At 44.9% G+C, this 22,523-nt stretch overlaps 2 protein-coding genes across 6 annotated transcripts in view; one reads left to right on the top strand and one right to left on the bottom strand.

The window, feature by feature from the left end:
* The window catches only part of LOC137344773 (SH2B adapter protein 2-like), a 566,922-nt gene that overhangs the window by 186,859 nt on the left and 357,540 nt on the right, over positions 1 to 22,523 (bottom strand). The gene's annotated exons all lie outside the window — the stretch shown is intronic.
* The window catches only part of ncf1 (neutrophil cytosolic factor 1), an 80,254-nt gene that overhangs the window by 13,727 nt on the left and 44,004 nt on the right, over positions 1 to 22,523 (top strand). Inside the window, exons 3-4 of the mRNA XM_068007913.1 lie at positions 10,317 to 10,392; positions 19,714 to 19,879. Coding sequence (XP_067864014.1) covers positions 10,317 to 10,392; positions 19,714 to 19,879 — 242 coding nt within the window. The remainder of the gene's footprint in view (positions 1 to 10,316; positions 10,393 to 19,713; positions 19,880 to 22,523) is intronic.

Genomic DNA, 22,523 nt, shown 5'->3' with positions numbered 1-22,523 from the left:
AAAATCAAAGAAGAAAAATTGCCCACCCATATAGCCGCCAAAGGCCTGCCTGATGGAGCTTTTAGTCGGGCCTCGAAATGGATGGCCAGCGTCCCACCTGAAACAAGCAAGAGCCTCATTAAAATATTTAAATTGGGATCCTACGCTGCTTATTCGATCCTGCACCTAATCCCGTTCACTCATCACCCCTGTGCTCGCTGACCTACATTGGCTCCCAGTCCAGCCACGCCTCGATTTTAAAATTCTAATTCTTGTGTTCAGATCCCTCCATGGCCCCGCCCCTCCCTATCTCTGTAACCTCTGTAAATCAGCACATGCTCTGCTTATTGGTACCAGGGGTTGAGTGGCCAAACCAGCAGACCTTAAAGGGGAGGCCTGACCATGAAAATGTCTCGGGCCTCTCGCTGAAGCCACTGGGTGGGTGTCGTTGCAATTGTGCTCCAGGTGACCATCGTTCCCATATTGTTTTGTGTTTCAGCTCTCTTGGCCATTTGTCCTCCTGCTTTCCTGCAGGATCTGCTCTTGACCATTTAGGTCCTTCAGCTGGGTTTGGGGGGTGGGATGGGAAGGGTTACGGAACTCTTCGTATGCAGCATCAGTGCAGCTCTGTGTTCATCTAGTGGTCTCGATGCCTGTAGCAGGGCAAGATGAACTGTAAGTTTATCCCTCCCCCCACCCACCTCGTGCTCCTCTATAGCACAGTGTGTGTCCACGAGATCAGTCCCACCAGTGACAGGGAGCCATGAGCCCACCCTCACCTTCTGAGAGAGGCAAAAGCTGAGATTCAGAATTTGATTTTGTTTCTAGAGGCCATGTATAGTCCACTCTGTCCAACCCCATTTAATCTCCTCAGTCAGCTACTTGCTGTCTCCCACCACATGTAAAACACCAGCTTTACCTATCACACAGGTTTCCTTCATTCAAACAATGAATCCATGGGCCAGCAGCTCATTCATAGAATCTTACAGCACAGAAGGAGGCCATTCATCTGTCGTACCTGTGCCGGCTCTTTGAAAGAGCAATCCAATTTTGTCCCACACTCCACCTTTTTCCCCATAACCCTGCAATTTGCCTCTCTCAGAAGGTGAGGGTGTCCCTGTCACTGTTGGGACTGATCTCATGGACACACACTGTGCTATAGAGGAGTGCGGGGGGAGGGGTTCATCTTGCCTTGCTACAGGCATCTTGACCACTAGATGAACACAGAGCTGCGTTGATGCTGCATAAGAAGAGTTCCTCTTCAAGTGCACGCCTAGGCCCTAAGCTCTGGAATTCCCTCCCTAAATCTCTCCCGCCTCTCTCTCCTTTTAAGACGCTCCTTAAAACCTACAACTTTGATCAAGCATGTGGTCACCTGTCTTAATATCTCCTTATGTGGCTCGGTGTCAAATTTTGTTTCATAATCGCTTCTGTGAAGCGCCTTGGGACGTTTTACTACGTTAAAGGCGTTTTATGAATGCAAGTTGTTGTTGTTGTTGTTGTTGTGCAATTGCCTTTTGAAAGTTCCTGTGGAATCTGCTTCTGCCACCCTTTCAGGGGTGCATTCCAGACCTTAACAGCCCTCATTTCTCCTCTAATTCTTTTGCCAATTAATTTAAATCTATGACCTCTGGTTACCGACCCTCCTGCCAGTGGGAACAGTTTCTCCCTACATGCTCTATCATAACCCCTCATAATTTTGAACACCTCTATTAAATCTCCCCTTCACCTTCTCTGCTCGAAGGAGAACAATCCCAGCTTCTCCAGTCTCTCCACATAACTGAAGTCACTCATCCCTGGCACCATTCTAGTAAATCTCCTCTGAACTCTCTCCAAGGCCTTGACATCCTTCCTAAAGTGTGGAGCCCAGAATTGAACACAATCCTCCAGCTGGGGTCGAACCAGTGTTTTATACAGGTTTAGCATAACTTCCTTATTTTTGTACTCTATGCCTCTTTTTATAAAGCCCAGAATCCCATATGCTTTTTAACAGCCTTCTGAACTTGTCCTGCCATCTTCAAAGATTTGTGTATGTGCACCCCCAGGTCTCTGTGTTCCTGCACCCCCTTTAAAATTGTACCATTTAGTTTATATTGCCTCTCCTCATTCTTCCCATCAAAATTAATTATTTCACACTTCTGTCTGTTAAATTTCATCTGCCATGTGTCTGCCCATTTCACCAGTCTATCTATGTCCTCCTGAGGTCTGTACTATCCACCACATTGTTTATTACATTTCCGAGTTTTGTGTCTTCTACAAACTTTGAAATTATGCCCTCTATACCCAAGTCCAAGTCATTAATATATATCAAAAACAGCAATGGTCCTAATACTGGCCCCTGGGGACACCACTGTAAACTTCCCTCCAGTCTGAAAAACAACCGTTCACCACTACTCTCTGCTTTTTGTCCTTTAGCCAATTTTGTATCCGCGCTGTCACTGTCCCTTTAATCCCATGGGCCTCAATTTTGTTATCAAGTCTATTATGTGGTACTTTATCAAAAGCTGTTGATAAAGCATACTGGATCCTGGGCTTTATAAATAGAGGCATAGAGTACAAAAGCAAGGCAGTTATGCTAAACCTTTATAAAACACTGGTTAGGCCTCAGCTGGATTATTGTGTTCAATTCTGGGCACCACACTTTAGGAAGGATGTCAATGCCTTAGAGAGGGCGCAGAAGAGATTTACTAGAGTGATACTGGGGATGAGAGACTTCAGTTATGTGGAGATACTGAAGAAGCTGGGGTTGTTCTCAGAACAGAGAAGGTTAAGGGAAGATTTGATAGAGGTGTTCAAAATCATGACTGGTTTTGATAGAGTAAATAAGGAGAAACTGTTTCCAGTGGCAGAAGGGTCAGTGACCAGAGGACACAGATTTAAGGTAATTGGCAAAAGGGTCAGAGATGACATGAGGGGGGAAAAAATTTACGCAGCAAGTTGTTATGATCTGGAATTCACTGCTTGAAAGGGTGGTGGAAGCAGATTCAATAATAACTTTCAAAAGGGAATTGGATAAATACTTGAGGGGAAAAACATTGCAGGGCTGTGGGGAAAGAGCAGGAAAATGGGGCTGATGGGTAGCTTTTTCAAAGAGCTGGCACAGGCATGATGGGCTGAATGGCCTCCTTCTTTGCTGTATCATTCTATGATTCTATAATTTAAGTCTCCCATTATCACTACTCTATAGTTCTTGCATCTTTCTGAAATTTGCCCCGCTCTCTCTTCTGCACTATTCTGTAGTATACACCCAGCAGTGTAATAACTCCTGTTCTACTCCTTAACTCCAGCCAAATAGATTCTGTCTTTGAATCCTCAAGCACATCATCTCTTACCAGGGCTGTAACAGTGTCTTTGATCAATACTGCCACCCGCCCTCCCCTGCCCCCGCCCCCCCGACCCCCACCCCCCGACCCCCACCCCACCCCACCTCCTTTTTTTCCTTCTCTATTCCTCCAGAATACATTGTGACCAGAAATATTACATTCCCATTCCTGCCTTTTGTTTGAGCTAGATTTCCATTATTGCTACTATATCATAACCCCATGTGGCAATTTGTGCCTGCAGCTCACCAATCTTATTTATCACGCAAATTGCACTCCAAACCCGCCTTAGTCGGCTTTGCGTTTCCCCCTGGTCTGATGTCTCCTCTTTCTGGACAACTCTTTATTCTAAATCAAAAGAAAAATACTAAGGAAGCTGGAAATCTGAAATAAAAACAGAAAATGCTGGAGAAGCTCAGCAAGTCAGGCAGCATCTGTGGAGAGAGAAACAGAGTTAACGTTTCAGGTCGAAAGCTGTTTGACTCTCCCAATCCTCTATACACCCTGTTTCTCCTCTCTTCGTTCCCTTCCCTCTGCCAAATTAGTTTAAACCCACTGGTTAACCTCCCCGCGAGGACATTGGTCCCAGCCCAGTTGAAGTGAAACCTGTCCATCTTATCCAGGTCCCTCCTGCCCCAGAACTGGTCCCAATGCCCCAGGAATTTGAAACTCTCCCTCCTGCACCGTTTCTCCAGCCATGCATTAACCTGCTTTGTCTTGCTGTTCCTATACTCACTAGTGCATGGCACTGGGAGTAATCCAGAGGTTACTACTTTTAAGGTCCTGCTCTTTAGTCTCCTCCCCAGCACCTGAAACTCTGCCTGTGGGACCTCAACCCTTTTCCTTCCTATGTCATTGGTTCCCACATGGACCATGACTTCTGGCTGTTCCTCCCCCCCCCCCCGGAGAATGTTCTGCACCTGTTCCGTGACTTCCTTTACCCTGGCACCAGGGAGGCAACATAACATCCCGGACTCACATCTGTGGTTACAGAATCGCCTGTCTATCCCTCTGACTGTCGAATCCTTTATAACAACTACAATTCACTATGTCCCCCTGTGCAGTCCTTTGCCACATGGTGCTATGGATTTGCTCTGGACTGCACTCCCCCGCAGTGCCGTCGTTCAGCACCGAAAACCGTGTTGAAAAGAGTGTTAATGCATCAATCGCTCTAACTGTAATCAGTTAAAGGAGCAGGTACTCATATTGGGAACTATGAAGAAAGCTAATATGACTTCAGTTGTTAGCGAGCATTACGGAGCCTGCATTTATGATGGTAGCATTGTTTCCATTGGATTGTGAGGAACCACTGCAAAATCTTTGTGCAGATTTTTTTCATCTACTGAGGAAAAACATTAAAACAACTCAATGCACTGTCACAAATGGACCTGTCATTGCTAACTCAAGTCTCCAAGAAGATTTTAAGTGGTTTACTGTCATAATGCATTTGAGAATGATATATTATTCAAGGGGATGAAGCATTTCTTGGCGTTTTTAATGGGATGAAGTGGATCCATTTGTACCTGGATGATTTGATATTGTAATGTGGGCTAATCTTAGCCGACAGCAGGAATATCTGACTCCACTGAGGCACTGGTTCAAAACAGATTGTCATTTTCAAAGTGACCAGAGTCAACAATCTCAACATTAAGTTTTCAGAAAAGTCCTAAAACTTTTAAATGGTCATTTTTAGAAGGTGGGACTTTTCATTGGGCTGTTAGAGAATGAGGTCTTGTCTCATGACCTTTCTCATTCGAGCTGTCTCTAGTGTGCATCCGTTCAATTAGAGACCAATTAAAACAGATGATTTGCTGGACTTAATTCTGACTTAAACCAGTTTGATTGAGAACAGATCACTAACAATTCGAAATGTTATGTTTTTTGTCACTTGTGTGTTAAGGCCAGCACTCTGGAACAGCCCCACAGCATAATATAGTTGCAAATGTCACAGATCTGGAGATTTTAAGTAAACCAGAGTTGTAATCAATATCTGAATTGGACATTACAACATCGAGCCTGACTCAAATATCCTGACCAGGGATTGGACATACCTGGGATTCGAGAAAATCATCTGTACGGTTTTCTGATCTTGACTGAACCAGGTCTGTCCCTGGTCCTGTGCTGAGTTAATTGATCTTGGCCGCAACGTCAGTATGGATACTGCAACTGTCCCTAGTATCCCAAAATAGTGATGGGGAAAATCAGCCCGAGTTCCCGCTGCTGATTACCGTCCAGTAAATTGTGTGCTTGTGTGTGTGGCTGTGTCTGAGGAGAGTATCAATTGTCTCTGTTACACTTCAATTCCCTGCTGACACTCGCTGTCTAGACTCACATGAAAATTGTCCACTAGGGTAAAGTACCAGAGGGCTGTGCTGAGCTGTGAGCCCAGTAGGAGTCAGCACCTACAGGAAAGGAAGGGGAGAAACTGCCACGATGCTGCCATTAACAAAGCTATCGCTTTCCTTTCTGTGGGGATTGCAGAGTCTGTTGGGCAAGACTCCAACACTTTCACTCACCTCTCGATAAAAGCAGTGCAAGCTTGAAATCCTGAGACAAAGGAAATGAACTTTCTGGTCAGCTTCCCGCAGTGAGATGGAAAAACAGAGAATGAATCACCTTGAGCTAATCTCGTTCACCACCTAGTGGCTGGTTACAGAGCAGTTTAAGCAGAGGCCCATGAGGATACATAGAATTCTGTAGAATGTACAGCACAGAAACAGGCCATTCAGCCCAACAGGTCCATGCCGGTGTTTATGCTCCACACGAGCCTCCTCCCTCCCTCCCTACTTCATCTCACCCTCAGGGGTTGTATTCTCTAGAGTTTCGAAGGTTAAGGGGTGATCTGATTGAAGTTTATAAGATATTATGGGGAACAGATAGGGTGGATAGAGAGAAACTATTTCCGCTGGTTGGGGATTTTAGGAGTAGGGGGCACAGTCTAAAAATTAGAGGCAGACCTTTCAGGAGTGAGATTAGAAAACATTTCTACACACAAAGGGTGGTAGAAGTTTGGAACTCTCTTCCGCAAACGGCAATTGATACTAGCTCAATTGCTAAATTTAAATCTGAGATAGATAGCTTTTTGGCAACCAAAGGTATTAAGGGATATGGGCCAAAGGCAGGTATATGGAGTTAGATCACAGATCAGCCATGATCTTATCAAATGGCGGAGCAGGCACGAGGGGCTGAATGGCCTACTCCTGTTCCTATGTTCCTATCAGCATATCCTTCTATTCCTTTCTCCCTCATGTATTATCGAGCTTCCTCTTAAATACATCTATGGACAGTTGATTGCTGCCGTCACCCTGAGTTTAGTTCATGGGTGGGGGAGCAGTGAAAGAATTGGGCGACAGGCAAATATAAAATATCTTTCACATTTTTTGAAAAAAAGGTAATTTAATAATCCAGAGGAAAAAAGGGAGCTTTACTTTGATCGTCTTTCACTGTGAATTGGCCCATTTGATTCCCACCATAGACCCACCCTCCGATTGCCTTTCTGTGCTCACTCCTCTGGGGAAATGTCTAGCCCATGTGTCCAACAATCGAGCCGAGATTACAAACTCACTATCCAGGGCTGGGTTAGCAGATTTCACACAGCTCAGCAGTCTGGGCACTACAGTGAGAGTGACTGCCCTTGACATCCAGGCAGCGTTTGACCGAGTGTGGCACCGAGGAGCCCCCCTAATACTGGTCAGTGGGGACCAGGGGGAAAACTCTCCAGTGGCTGGAGTCATACCTAGCACAAAGGAAGATGGTAGTGGTTGTTGGAAACCAATCATTGCTGCAGGAGTTCCTCAGGGCAGTGTCCTAGGCCCAACCATCTTCAGCTGCTTCATCAATGACCTTCCCTCCACCATAAGGTCAGAAATGGGGATGTTTGCTGATGACTGCACAGTGTTCAGTTCCATTCGCAACCCCTCAGATAATGAAGCAGTCCGAGCCTGCATGCAGCAAGACCTGGACAAAATCTAGGCTTGGGCTGCTAAGTGGCAAGTAACATTTGCGCCAGACAAGTGCCAGGCAATGACCATCTCCAACAAGAGAGAGTCTAACCACCTCCCCTTGACATTCAAACGGCATTACCATCGCCGAATCCCCCAACATCAACATCCTGGGGGTCACCATTGACCAGGAGCTCAACTGGACCAGCCATATAAATACTGTGGCTACAAGAGCATGTCAGAGGCTGGGTATTCTGCGGCGAGTGACTCACCTCCTGACTCCCCAAAGTCTTTCCACCATCTACAAGGCACAAGTCAGGAGTGTGATGGAATACTCTCCACTTGCCTGGATTGGTGCAGCTGCAACAACACTTAAGAAGCTCGACAACATCGAGGACAAAGCAGCCCGCTTGATCGGATCCACCGCCTTAAACACCCACTTCCTCCACCACTGGTGCACAGTGGCTGCAGTGTGTTCTATCTACAGGATGAACTGCAGCAACTCGCCGAGGCTTCTTTGGCAGCACCTCCCAAACCCATAACCTCCACCACCTAGAAGGACAAGGGCACAGGTGCATGGGAACAACACCACCTCCAAGTTCCCCTTGGAGTCACACACCATCCCAACTTGGACATATATCGGCCGTTATTTCATCGTCGTTGGGTCACAGTCCTGGTACTTCCCACCTAACAGCACTGTGAGGGCACCTTTACTACACTGACTGCAACGGTTCAAGAGAAGGTGGTGATGGGCCTTCTTCAAGGGATGGGCAATAAATGCTGGCATTTCCAGTGATGCCCACATCCTGGGAATGAATTTTTAAAAATTGGCTTCATTGCCCCTGAGATAGACAGAGGGAAATCAGCCAGCGTTCTCACTCTGTTTGTTATTCAGAGACTTCCATCTGCTGGAATCACATGAGGACAGCATCAGGCTTGACTCTGATGCTCTGTCCCATAGGAATATAGGAACATGATTAGTCCATTCAGCCCCTCGAGCCTGCTCCTCATGCAGATCATGGCTGACCTGCACCTGAACTCCATTTTCCCACCTTTGCCTCATGTCCCTTGATACCCTTACCTCCCCACACGACCACACAGACTATCAACACTCACTAACACTCACGGAAGAAGTGAGACCAATTGGCTGAGGTACCAGGGGTGGCCAGAACCCATGGAGCCAAATCCCAGCATGAATCTGCATCTTTCATTGGGGTGGGTGGCTGGCGGGGGGGAGATACACAATATTGAAAAATGAGGGCACCCCACTCCTTAATTCAAGCTCACATTAAGAGGGAGGGATGCAGTTAATCACCCATTGCCTCCTGAACCTGTAGCACCATCTTTGCTAGATGTGTTCCAAGTCTTTTCATGGATTCTGTACAAGGATTCTAGTGATCCCTGTTTGCATTGCTGCAATGTGGAGATGCCGGTGATGGACTGGGGTGGACAAATGTAAGGAATCTTACAACACCAGGTTATAGTCCAACAAATTTATTTTAAAATCACAAGCTTTCGGAGATTATCCCCTTCGTCAGATGAATGAATGAAAAGGTTCTCAAATCGCATATCTTATACGATGTTGGGACAGCATCACACCAATTAAAAGGTGTCGTTGTTATTCAAACAGGCCAGTCACGGAGAACAGCACGTCCCAGTACACTCGATATACATTGTGTCTTTTACACAGGCAGGCAGAAAGAAACTCAAAATGGCAGAGAGAGAGAGATATGCGATTTGAGAACCTTTTCATTCATTCATCTGACGAAGGAGATCATCTCCGAAAGCTTGTGATTTTAAAATAAATTTGTTGGACTATAACCTGGTGTTGTAAGATTCCTTACATTTGCATTGCTGCAGTGTTTGTCCTCCTGTTGGATGAATGGTACTCGGTTCTTTCAATTTGATAAAATAGATAAACATGAAAATAATAAACGCAGTGTGTGAAAGTGATGTGCGGCGTCAATGGTGAAATCACTGGGACAGCACTGGTGGGGCCAAAGGCAGAAATCACCAAAGCTACAGATGTTGTGATAAATGGCATTAATTCTGTGGAGGCCTCCCTGCGGATTTCTCCAGTTTCAGGGACTTTGAAATGATGTACCATTAGTAAAGGGGCTGCGATGTCCATTACGAGACGGAGCTAACTTGTCAGTGAGGAGACAAAGGTAGACATGGTATGTGAGCAATCACAGCATGAGTTGCATCAGATCAAAGTGTTTGATCCTTTGCTGAACACAAACTGGAGCCTGAGTGAGGCACAACTCGGAGAGCCATTTTATTTCAATTTTTGCAGAGACTGTGAACCATTTCAGAGTCAGTCCATGAGATTTATCTCAGACTCCAGTGGAATGATCATGCAGGGCTGAGATGGCTGCTCTTTCCCTGTCAGGTGATGGTGTATCCGAGCCCCACTTCCCATTGTTGGGAATGAGATCCATCAGTTTGGATCAACCAGTTATTATTTGTAATTGGATTTCCAATTGGATGTCGTTCATTTTTCGTACCTGTGTCTATGGAGTTTTATCAAAGAACCTGCAGTTTAGCTTTTTACAAAATATCCCGCTCCATTTCTTGCCCCTCTCTTAGGAACCTCCCTCCCCTCCCTGAATATTGTTCCTTGATCAAGAGGCTAAACAACAGACTGGTTGCCAACCATAGGTCTGGTACCAATGGTACCACTTGAGTTGATGTTGCTGCTTGTCCAAAGACCCGACTGAGATCATCACATCACCAGACCAGCTTCAAAATGTAGATGTTTGTTAAGGTCTTTTGCAACCCTCTCCCCCCTTTTTGACCATGCCTCAGTCACCTAGGCCCCACACTCTCGAATTCCCTCTCTAAACATCTCTGCCTCTCCACTCCCCTCTCCTCCCGTAACACCCTCTTTAAGACCCACCTCTGTGACCAAGGTCATGTCTCCTAATATCTCCTTCTTTGGCTCAATGTCCATTTTATTTCCGTATGTCCCTGTGAAGCACCTTGGGATGTTTTAGCTGTGTTAAAGGCACTATATAAATGCAAGTTGTTGTTTTCCATTTAACAATTTAATTTTTATTTTTTTCTCTTTCATCAGAAAATGCTGAAGGAGATGTTTCCCATTGAAGCTGGAGAAATAGATTCCAAAATCAGAACTCTCCCACGTTTACCAGGTAGGTCGTAGATCGGTATTATTATCTTAAATTACAGCTCCTTGTGAAACAGATTGCTTCATAAGTTGTCTCTGTTTAAGGGTCTTGGGGGGAGAGGAGGGAAGAGGAAGAATCAAAAATGGATTTTCGGATTATAAGCCTCTCCCCGTCTATCTGTACACCCTTCCCAGAATGAGATCATCAAAGAACAGCAGGGAGAAGGAGACCTTTCATTGACTTTCTTTGTCACATGAAAGCAGTACAAGTGGTGGTTTACATTGACACAGATTATGTCTTTACATCTGTGTTTGACAAAACCAAACGTTTTACCAGTTTAATTCAGGCAGTGTCATTTAAAGCTGGAATGACAGATCACGTTGCTCCTAATTTGCTTGAAGCTGAGGTATTGGTGTGTGAATTGGACATTATCCAGGGGTGTAATACAGGAAACGTGACTCTGGCTGAGAGGAATTCAAGCTGTGGGATGATTTGCTGCCGGTTACAAGATTTAGTTGGAGATCATTATTACCTACAGGGCTTGTACTTTAACATTTTAAACAACACTAAGCTCGAGTTCCAGAGATCCTTGGCCTACCAGAGGCCCGAGCACAGATAGAACAAGAAATATACTCAGGGACTTGAAACGTAGAGTGAGACACAATCTTCAGGTGTCCTCAATTTTCCAACTTGACCTTATGATCGCCTTTCAAGTGGATCATAAGGATCAGTGAGTGGGCACTCATTATACCAGATCCCCCCATGTGTTGGCACTGCCTGCCAGCTACCAGTCTTGTTCCACTAGGGGCATGACTTAATGTGCCAGGAAGAGCCAGTCCTATATGAATTAGATGATAATAGAGATCTAATGAGAGGATTTTCCTTTTTTGCTTGTCACAGGTCAGCTGCTGCCTGCCCTCATATAAAGTGGATGTTAACATTAAATTTAATTGGCAATCCCATTGAAAGGGGCAGGTGTAAAGTAGTGTAAATACTGGAGGGTTTTGCTCGCTCCCATTGTTACTGATAAATTGATTGTAGTACGAGAGGTCCATTAATGTTGAATCGTTTTTTGGGGGATGGGGGGAGTGTATGGTCAACCTTCCCTCAGCAGGGTAGAGGATTCCAACCTACCTTCCTCATTTGGAGGAAGAGGAGGAACAGGAAACACTTTTGGATGCCAGGAAGGTGAGGCATCATTGAAGGAAGAGGGCATGTACCCAATATCACCATCTTAGATGAATCTATCAGCACTGGAGGACTTTTCTTAACCTTATAGAGGGGCAGTCCCTTCAAAGGCTTATATTCCTTAGGGACACAGTGTGAAAGAAAGAAAGGCCCCTTGCATGAATCGTAAGGGCTGCTACTCCATCAGTGTGCAACTTGTGACCATATCAATCAAACAAGGCGAAATCTCCAGGCAGTGTTCATGATGCCTTCATTTGACAGCAGTGTTCTGTACTTCTGCTCTTTGATGACCCCTCCACAGTGGAGAGCCGATGCCTGTCAGATCAAGGATGCCCCCCTCTGCCTTGGCTTATGGGGCATGATTTTCACTCAGAGCCAGGAACCCAGTGGTGGGTAGATGTTTGTGCGGGGAACTCGAAAGTCAAGTGAGTGCATTGCAATCTGCGATCACGACTCGATTGGAGGTAATTATTTGATCTTCCGGGTTCTCCGTGTTCCAGGCAGCCAGATTGACAGGCTGGTCAGGAGGGAAAGGAACCATGAATCAGAGAGGAGGGAGGGAGGGAGGGAGGGAGGGAGTGATCGTGGACCGTGGACGACATGGTGGGGAGGGGGGTGTTGAAGAAGATCGTGGTGGAAAGTGATCGGGTCGGGAGAACAGTCGGAGGTCGAAGAAGGCTGGAGACATTGGGGGGAGTCAGAGACATTGCAGAGTGGGGGAGCATCGGAGACATTGCGGTTGGGGGGGGTGTTTGGAGACATTGGAGGAAGGGGGGTTGGGCATGGGGGGTCTCGGCCATTGGAGGGGTCTACCATTGGGGATCGGGCCTGGATGAAGCACTGCTGCTCCTCCAGGCCCACAAGCAGTGCAATAAAGACACTCACCTCATGGATCCGGCCCTTCTCACCTCCTCTCACGTGATGAGAATCAGAAGCGATGGGAAACCCATGTGGGTAAGGTTAAATCCATTCTACCTTTTATAATCCACAAAAAATTAAATACCTCAACTATCGCAATGAGGTACATTGCCCCTTTAACAATCCGCCCGCCTATGTTAATTGGGATGGGACTTCTGGGTTTCGGTTGCGCGCGCAGTGTTTCTGTTGCCTGGACAGGGCTCGGGATGACCTGCAGTACAAGCCCTGCTTTGCTGCATTCTCACCAACACTGCCATAGAACGAGGGATTTACCTGGAGGAGCTCAGCTGAAGGTGAAATTGGTTTTGTGCTTCATGCAAAAATGAAACATGGGCTTCAGGAGCTGAAACAAAAAGAGCTCATGGGTTGGATTTGGCCCACAGGCCCCTTGCTGGATGGCCCTTCCTAACTTAAAAAAACCTGACAGAGCCCCCAAAAACCTAACAACTTAAGAACAACCCTCATCTCTGAAACAAGAAACGACATGAGCTTTGTACCTTAAAGGGAAGGTCTACTCAACATTCCTGCACTTATATTGGAGGAAGAATATATAAGTGAAGACCTGGAGGGGAAGTTTGGAAAGCTTAATATTGGCAGTGCGAGTCCTGAGACATGCTCCCTCAAAAACTTTGAACTTTTACATTACAAATTAAGCAGTCTGGTTAATTTTAAGCACTTTCATATTTTGCAAATAGATTTTTAACCTAAAATAAGGAAAAGCTCCTTTTTACTCCTTCTTAGCTAATGCTAGCTAACTCTCCTTCCTTCCCCATCACAAAGCTCCCAGCTTTTGCCTTTTCTCGAAAGTATTACCCAAAAGCCTGAGACGGGGAATAAGTTTTGTAGACTGGAGTGTGTGCCATATGCGAGACTTTTAACAATATATAGATAATCAGGCACTGCAACCAGGTATCTCAATTCACTGTGATCCTCTGCAGTAAACTCATCTCAATTCCAACCTCACTGCCTGTTTTATTTCCAAATCCTGACTATTCCGTGAGTGCGGTGACAGGAATGCCCAAATAAAACCATCTAATGCCTTCACACCAAGTTGTCCCTAGCTCAAGAAAGATAGCTACAACCAGTCTTGAAAAAAATAAATCATCTCATAACACAAGAGCTAAGCATATCCCAGAAAGTTCCTTTGAGCACATTAAAAAAAATACTCTCAAAAACCATCAACTCATCTTGGAATCTTTCTGCCTGAACTTGTGAAAAAAGTAACGTCTGATTGACTTGTTCCGACAACCTGAAGTCTTGCCCAAGTTGGCTGCGATAGATTCCAGCCCCACTTTCCAGCTGATCCTGACGACCTTCAACAACACCAGAGAATGCTGGAAACAGCCAGCAAGTCAGGCACAGCATCTGCGGAGAGAAGGGACAAGCTGATATCATAGGCACATTGCCTTTCATCAGAACTAGGAAATATTACAGATGAACAGCTTACAAGGAACGTTCTCGCCAGTCAAGTGCCAGGCAATGACCATCTCCAACAAGAGAGAGTCTAACCACCTCCCCTTGACATTCAACGGCATTACCATCGCCGAATCCCCCACCATCAACATCCTGGGGGTCACCATTGACCAGAAACTGAACTGGACCAGCCATATAAATACTGTGGCTACAAGAGCAGGTCAGAGGCTGGGTATTCTGCGGCGAGTGACTCACCTCCTGACTCCCCAAAGCCTTTCCACCATCTACAAGGCACAAGTCAGGAGTGTGATGGAATACTCTCCACTTGCCTGGATGAGTGCAGCTCCAACAACACTCCAGAAGCTCGACAGTATCCAGGACAAAGCAGCCCGCTTGATTGGCACCCCATCCACCACCTTAAACATTCACTCCCTGTGTAGTTTTGGTCACCTTACCTAAGAAAGGATATACTTGCCATAGAGGGAGTGCAGCGAAGGTTCACCAGACTGATTCCTGGGATGGCAGGACTGTCATATGAGGAGAGATTGGGTCGACTAGGTCTGTATTCTCTAGAATTTAGAAGAATGAGAGGGGATCTCATTTAAACATATAAAATTCTGACAGGGCTAGACAGACTGGATGCAGGGAGGATGTTTCCCCTGGCTGGGAGGTCTAGAACGAGGGGTCACAGTCTCAGGATACGGGGTAGAACATTTAGAACTGAGATGAGGAGAAATTTCTTCACTCAGAGGGTGGTGAACCTGTGGAATTCTCTACCACAGAAGGCTGTGGAGACCAAGTCACTGAATATATTTAAGAAGGAGATAGATAAATTTCTAAACACAAAAGGCATCAAGGGGTATGGGGAGAGAGCGGGAATATGGTATTGAGATAGAGGATCAGCCATGATCATATTGAATGGCGGAGCAGGCTCGAAGGGCCGAATGGCCTACTCCTGCTCCTATTTTCTACGTTTATATGTTTCTGACAGCACTGCGGGAGAACCTTCACCACACGGACTGCAACAGTTCAAGAAGGCGGCTCATCACCACCGTCTCAAGGGAAAATAGAGATGGGCAATAAATGCTGGCCTTGCCAGTGATGCCTACATCCCATGAATGAATTAAAAAAAGAGGAACAGAGAGAAAGGGGAGGGGGAGAAAAAAAAGACATAGACATAAGAAAAGAGAAAGATGATTGTCAAGTAATTGGTGGAGAACAGGGGATAGTTAACTGATAATAGCTTAAGACAAAGGGAGGTGTGATGAGAAAAATAAGAGAAGTAAAAACATATATGAGACCCAGAGAATGGGTGAATAGTTGCAGCAGTTTAGCTAAATTGGAGAGTGAGAGCCTGAAAACCTGGCACAGCGGAGCCGGCTCCAGTGGCAGAGAAAGGCCAGTGGGCACTAGAGGAGCAGACCATCGGGCCGACCATGTACTGATAGGGGGTCCTCTTCTCAAGCACCAACCCGTTCCAAACATCAACTTGTCACAGCAGATGCTGTGCCTGACTTGCTGAGTGATTCCAGCATATTCTGTTTTTGTTTCAGATTTCCAGCATATGGGAACAGGAGTAGGTCATTCAGCCCCTAATGACTGATCTGTACCTCAACTCCACTTTCCCACCTTTGCTCCATATCCTTTGATACTCTAACCTACTAAAAATTAAGCGATCTGAGTCTTGAAAATTTCAATTGACCCCCAGCACCCACAGCTTTTTGGGGGAGAGTTCCAGATTTCCACTACCCTTTGTGTGAAAAAGTGCTTCCTGATTTCACTCCTGAACGGCCTAGCTCTAATTTTAAGATTACCCCCCCCCCCCCCATGTTCTGGACTCTCCCACCAGAGGAAATAGCTTCTTTTATCTACTCTATCGAATAATTTATCACTTTAAAGACCTCAATTAGATCACCTCTCAATCTTCTAAACAAAAGGGAATACAAATCAAGGTTATGCAACCTGTCGTCGCAAATTAATCCCTTTAAGCCCCGGTATTAATGCAGTACCCAGATGGGTCTGACTAATGGGTTTAACGACTATATATTCCAGCCCCCTTGAGATAAAGGGCAGCATTCAGTTAGCCTTTTTGATCACTTTTTCTACATGTACACTAGCTTATAGTGGTTTGTGCACCTGGGCACCCAAATCCTTTTGCTCCTCCACAGTTCCTAGTCTCTTGCCATTAAAAAAAATCCTATTTGTCTTTCTTGGATCCAACGTGGATGACCTCTCACTTCCCCACATTTAACTCCATCTGCCACAGTTTTGCCAACTCATTTAATCTGTCTACACTCCTTTGTAACTTCCCACTCCTATCTACACAACTCACTGATCGTCCTAACACAGTATCATCTGCAACTTCAACATACAACTCTCAATTCCTTCATCCTAGTGATTAACATATATGGTGAAAAGATGAGGCCCAGTATTGATCCCTGGGGACGTCCGTCAATCAGAGAATGATCCCTTTATCCCTACTCTCGGGCTTTTACCTCCCAACCAGTTACCAACTCATGTCACAAGCATATCTCAATTCCATGCACTAGTTTTTGCTAATCACCTCTTGTGAGGAACTTTACCTAATGCCTTCTGAAAGTCCATAGACATTCCCCTGACCACCATGTTAGTGACCTCCTCAAAAATTCAACTAGATTAGTCGGACATGATCTACCCTTCACACATCCATGCTGTCCCTCTTTGATCAGCTCATACTTGTTCAAATGCTACTCTGTCTTTGATGATAGATTCCAGTAACTTCCTCACAACTGATGTTAAACTGATAGGCCCGTAGTTTCCTGATTTCTTCCACTCTCCTGTCTTCAACAATGGAGTGGCATTTGCAATTTTCTAATCCAAAGGCACAATTGCCAAATTTAGAGAGCTTTGGAAAATGATGATAAACACACATGCAATTACCTGTTCCTTTTAATACCCTGGGGTGGAAATCATCAGTCCTGGAGATTTATCTATCTTAAGTCCCATTATTTTCTCCATTACCATTTTTTAACTTTTATTAAATCTATTAAGTTCCTCCCATTGATTTATTTTTAGGTTCCTTTGAACCACTGGTATTTTGTCCTCTTTCTCTTTTGAAAACTGATACAAAGTACTCATTTAACAAGTCTGCCATTGCCTTATTATCCAATATAATCTCACCTGCATCCGTCTTTAATGGGCCCACATTTATAAAAACTTTTGCTGTTAGCTTTGATATCCCTCGCAACTTATTGTTCATAATCCTTTTTTGCACCTCTTATTACTTTTTTTGTATCCCTTTGTTATTTTTATAGCTCTCCCAGTCTGCTGGTTTGCTTGGTCTGCTGGACTGCTTGGTCTACTGGTCTGCTTGGTCCGCTGGTCTGCTTGGTCTGCTGGTCTGCTTGGTCTGCTTGGTCCGCTGGTCTGCTGGTCTGCTTGGTCTGCTGGTCCGCTGGTCTGCTGGTCTGCTTGGTCTGCTTGGTCTGCTGGTCTGCTTGGTCTACTGGTCTGCTGGTCTGCTTGGTCTGCTGGACTGCTTGGTCTGCTGGTCTGCTTGCACTACCCTTGAATCCTAGTAAAAAAAACTCCTTTATCTTGTGAGAGACCAACAATCTGACATGGGTTAAAACACTGAATGTCAATTTAAAGGTTAATGATTAACATGCATGAAAGTCTATTCCATCATTGAAAATAAGAACATAGGAACAGGAGTAGACCATTCAGCCCCTTGAGCCTGCTCTGTCATTCAATTGGATCATGGCTGATCTGTATCTTAACTCCATCTACCCACCTTGGTTCTGTAACCCTTAATACCCTTACCTAACAAAAATCTATCAATCTCAGTTTTGCAATTTTCAATTGACCCATAGCCTCAACAACTTTTTGGGGGAGAGAGTTCCAGATTTCCACAACCCTTTGTGTGAAGAAGTGCTTCCTGACATCACCCTTGAACGGCCTAGCTCTAATTTTAAGATTATGCCCCCCCCTTGTTCTGGACTCCCCTCACCAGAGGAAATAGTTTCAGTCTGTCTATCCTATTTCATATCTAAGATCTCATCTCATATCTCATATCTAAGTTTGCCGATGACACAAAGATTGGTGGCATTGTAAGCAGTGTAGATGAAAACATAAAATTACAAAGGGATATTGATAGATTAGGTGAATGGGCAAAACTGTGGTGAATGGGCAAAACTGTGGCAAATGGAATTCAATGTAGACAAATGTGAGGTCATCCACTTTGGATCAAAAAAGGATAGAACAGGGTACTTTCTAAATGGTAAAAAGTTAAAAACAGTGGATGTCCAAAGGGACTTCGGGGTTCAGGTACATAGATCATTGAAGTGTCATGAACAGGTGCAGAAAATAATCAAGAAGGCAAATGGAATGCTGGCCTTTATAACTAGAGGACTAGAGTACAAGGGGGCAGAAGTTATGCTGCAGCTATACAAAATCCTGGTTAGACCGCACCTGGAGTACTGTGAGCAGTTCTGGGCACCGCACCTTCGGAAGGACATATTGGCCTTGGAGGGAGTGCAGCGTAGGTTTACTAGAATGATAACCGGACTTCAAGGGTTAAATTACGAGGAGAGATTACACAAATTGGGGTTGTATTCTCTAGAGTTTCAAATGTTAAGGGGTGATCTGATTGAAGTTTATAAGATATTAAGGGGAACAGATAGGGTGGAAGGAGAGAAACTATTTCCGCTGGTTGGGGATTTTAGGAGTAGGGGGCACAGTCTAAAAATTAGAGCCAGACCTTTCAGGAGTGAGATTAGAAAACATTTCTACACACAAAGGGTGGTAGAAGTTTGGAACTCTCTTCCGCAAACGGCAATTGATACTAGCTCAATTGCTAAATTTAAATGTGAGATAGATAGCTTTTTGGCAACCAAAGGTATTAAGGGATATGGGCCAAAGGCAGGTATATGGAGTTAGATCACAGATCAGCAATGATCTTATCAAATGGCGGAGCAGGCACGAGGGGCTGAATGGCCTACTCCTGTTCCTATGTTTCCTATCAAATCCTTTAATCATCTTAAACACCTCAATTATATCACAACTTAATCTTCAGTACTCAAGGGAACACAAGCCCAGTCTATACAACCTGTCCTCATAATTTAGCACTTTTAGCCCCGTTATCATTCTGGTGAATCTGCGCTGCACCCCCTCCAAGGCCAATATATCCGCCCAGAACTGAATGCAGTCTCCAGATGCGGTGTAACCAGAGCTTTATATAACTGTAGCATAACTTCCAACCCTTTGTATTTTAGTCCCAATGAGATAAAAGCTAACAGATTCTATTATTCATTTTATTTATATATACTGTTTTCCCATTTAGGACGTTGCCACTGAATTATTGTTTCTTCTCACTGGTTTTATACTGACCAAGTTTCACTTAGCAACTTCAGAAGGGAATGTTGTACAAAATGATGATGGTAGACCAGAATGGGACAGTAGAAATTAAAATGTGATATTATTAGAAGAAATGTATCACTTAATAACAACACACTGGATCATAATACTCGTCTCTGTAGTATAACGTGTAAATTTTTCTTCAATATTAATATTATCATCATGTAGTGCTCTCCCCAATTTCCTGCCCAGTACTCTCCCCAATTTCCGGACGTGCGCTCTTCCAAATTTCCTGTCCAGTGCTTTCCCCGATTTCCCGGCCGGCATTCCCCGAGATTTCCCGGCCACCATTCCCTACAATTTCCCGACCAGTGCTCCCTGCAAACTCCACTCCACTGCAGGAAGAACCGATCAGGGAATCAGCCCTTGTATTTCGGTTAAACCCATACAGGTGCGGGGTAAAGCTGTAACATGTGTATGTTTCCTTCACAGCTCCCAGATGGTTGGAAGGTCACAAGTCCACTGAGAACAGGCAGAGTACACTTTCTGACTACTTCCATTCCTTGGTCAACCAGCCCACCAAGATCTCCCGCTGCCAGTGGATTCTGAACTTCTTCCAGGTCCGCTCTGATGATGTGGTCCTGCCAGTTCCTCACCCGTGAGTATAGAACACCCCAGTCGCTAATCACAGAATCGTAGAAAGGTTGCAGCACGGAAGGAGGCCATTTGGCCCATCTGGTCCGTGCTGAGTCTCCAGTAATCCCAGCGGAATGTTATCCGCTCAATACATCGACCCGCCAGTCAGCATGTCAGGGGCAGCTGCAGATTATATGGGAGGAAAATTCAACTTCGGTGGGACACAAAATCGGCAGTAGCGGATCAGCTGCCCGTTATAGAACCCGCCTGATTTTTCTTTGACCTCCTATGTAGTCAGAGTTTTATGGATTATACCTGGCATTCTATATATTAGAATTCAGGCTGCTTTCCCAATATGTTCTTTATTTGTGCTCACCACAAAAATCCCCTTCCATGAGAAAATTTGCACTTCCTATAAACTGAATCATGACGTTATGGGATAATTTTGACTTTGTTTGATAGTGTAAAACGGGTGATAGCGAATCAGCAGCTTGTTTTACATCTGGCCCGATTTTTCATTTCCATTGACTTCAAGCAATAAATCCTTTTATTATTGGAAGATGCACTGGAAATAATATCGGATGCTACCCTCCTGATCTTTTTGAATTAGCAGAACATAGCGCACCGACAGAATGTGTCAGGCTAAAATACAAATTCACATTTATTGTGGGAAGAAAATTATACAGAGCAAGAATAAAACAGCAGCAGTATAACTTTCACAGGTCCATCGATTTGTTCTTTGAGTACAACAGAATGAATAATTTTGAGATCCTTAGAGTCCTTGGGGTACATTCTCATGTCTGTAATTCCACTGTGATGTGATCCCTCCATCCACCCGATGAAATAGGTGCACAGTCTAACACGTTTTCATGGTCAGGTCTCATTATAATAATTTTGGTGAGCTGCCAGTGCTGAAGGAGCACTGATCGTCAGCTCGCTAATCGGGAGAGAAAAGGAAATCCGGCAGTTGCTCCATGGAGCTGAGCCAGAGGTGAATAATTAAAGGGGGGGGGGAAACAATCCAACGGGACGAGGGAGGGGCTGTCAGTGGGTGGGAACATTTTCTGTGGATTCAGGAGGAGCCTGAATTCTTCTCCTGGGCCCATGAAAGTTATTGACACGGCTATTTGTTTTTGTATTTTTCTTGTGGTCTGCAGCAGTCCTTTTAATGACCGTTGAGTCAGTCACTTAACGCTCAATTCCACTGGGAATTTCACTTGATGGAACAACACAATTGCTCTGGGGTCCTACCTATGGCTTAAGACCCCAATTTATATATTTAAGTAGACTCTCGCCTGTTTCAGATGGTAAATACTGTGCCACGATTTTCAACCAGCTACTGCCTCATTTCTGCCTGCAATTGGGGATGAAAATCAGCCCCTTGTTGTCCAAATTCTTTGCAAGATCGCAAGATAGAAATGAACGAGGAAGGCTATTCGGCCCACCTCTTTTTAGATCCAGAAAGATCCCGCAGTCCTCCCAGTACAGGATTCACTTGTTTCTTAAAAGATTCCGAGGTTTTGCCTCCAATTCTCTATCTGGAAGCCCATTCTACACATTACTCACTCTGTGTAAAGGAGAATGTCCTGACATCAATCCTAAATATATCTTTAGTAGTTTGAATCTACATCTCCTTTTCCTCGTCTTACTATTTAACGTAGAATAATATCATAAGAACATAAGAACATAAGAAATTGGAGCAGGAGTAGGCCAATCGGCCCCTCGAGCCTGCTCCGCCATTCAATAAGATCATGGCTGATCTGATCCCAACCACAAATCTAAAGAACACAAGAAGTCGGAGCAGGACCCGGCCACATAGCCCCTGGGCCCTCTCCGCCACCCACAGGGCATTGACCGATCCGAACTCAGCTTCATGTCCAATTTCCTGCCCGCTCCCCATAACCCCTAATTCCCTTTACTTCTAGGAAACTGTCTATTTCTGTTTTAAATTTATCTAATGATGTAGCTTCCACAGCTTCCTGGGGCAGCAAATTCCACAGACCTACCACCCTCTGAGTGAAGAAGTTTCTCCTCATCTCAGTTTTGAAAGAGCAGCCCCTTATTCTAAGATTATGCCCCCTAGTTCTAGTTTCACCCATCTTTGGGAACATCCTTACTGCATCCACCCGATCAAGACCCTTCACAATCTTATATGTTTCAATAAGATCGCCTCTCATTCTTCTGACTCCAATGAGTAGAGTCCCAATCTACTCAACCTCTCCTCATATGTCCGCCCCCTCATCCCCGGGATTAACCGAGTGAACCTTCTTTGTACTGCCTCGAGAGCAAGTATGTCTTTTCTTAAGTATGGAGACCAAAACTGTATGCAGTATTCCAGGTGCGGTCTCACCAATACCTTATATAACTGCAGCAATACCTCCTTGTTTTTATATTCTATCCCCCTAGCAATAAAAGCCAACATTCCGTTGGCTTTCTTGATCACCTGCTGCACCTGCATACCAACTTTTTGATTTTCTTGCACTAGGACCCCCAGATCCCTTTGTACTGCAGTACTTTCCAGTCTCTCGCCATTAAGAAAATAACTTGCTCTCTGATTTTTCCTGCCAAAGTGCATAACCTCACATTTTCAATATTATATTGCATCTGCCAAATCTCCGCCCACTCACCCAGCCTGTCTATATCCCTTGCAGGTTTTTATGTCCTCC

The sequence above is a fragment of the Heptranchias perlo genome, chromosome 28 (genome assembly GCF_035084215.1).
Source record: "Heptranchias perlo isolate sHepPer1 chromosome 28, sHepPer1.hap1, whole genome shotgun sequence".
Taxonomy (NCBI): Eukaryota; Metazoa; Chordata; class Chondrichthyes; order Hexanchiformes; family Hexanchidae; genus Heptranchias; species Heptranchias perlo.
The sequence above is the reverse complement of the archived record's forward strand: the minus strand, read 5'-3'. Positions and strand labels throughout refer to the sequence as shown.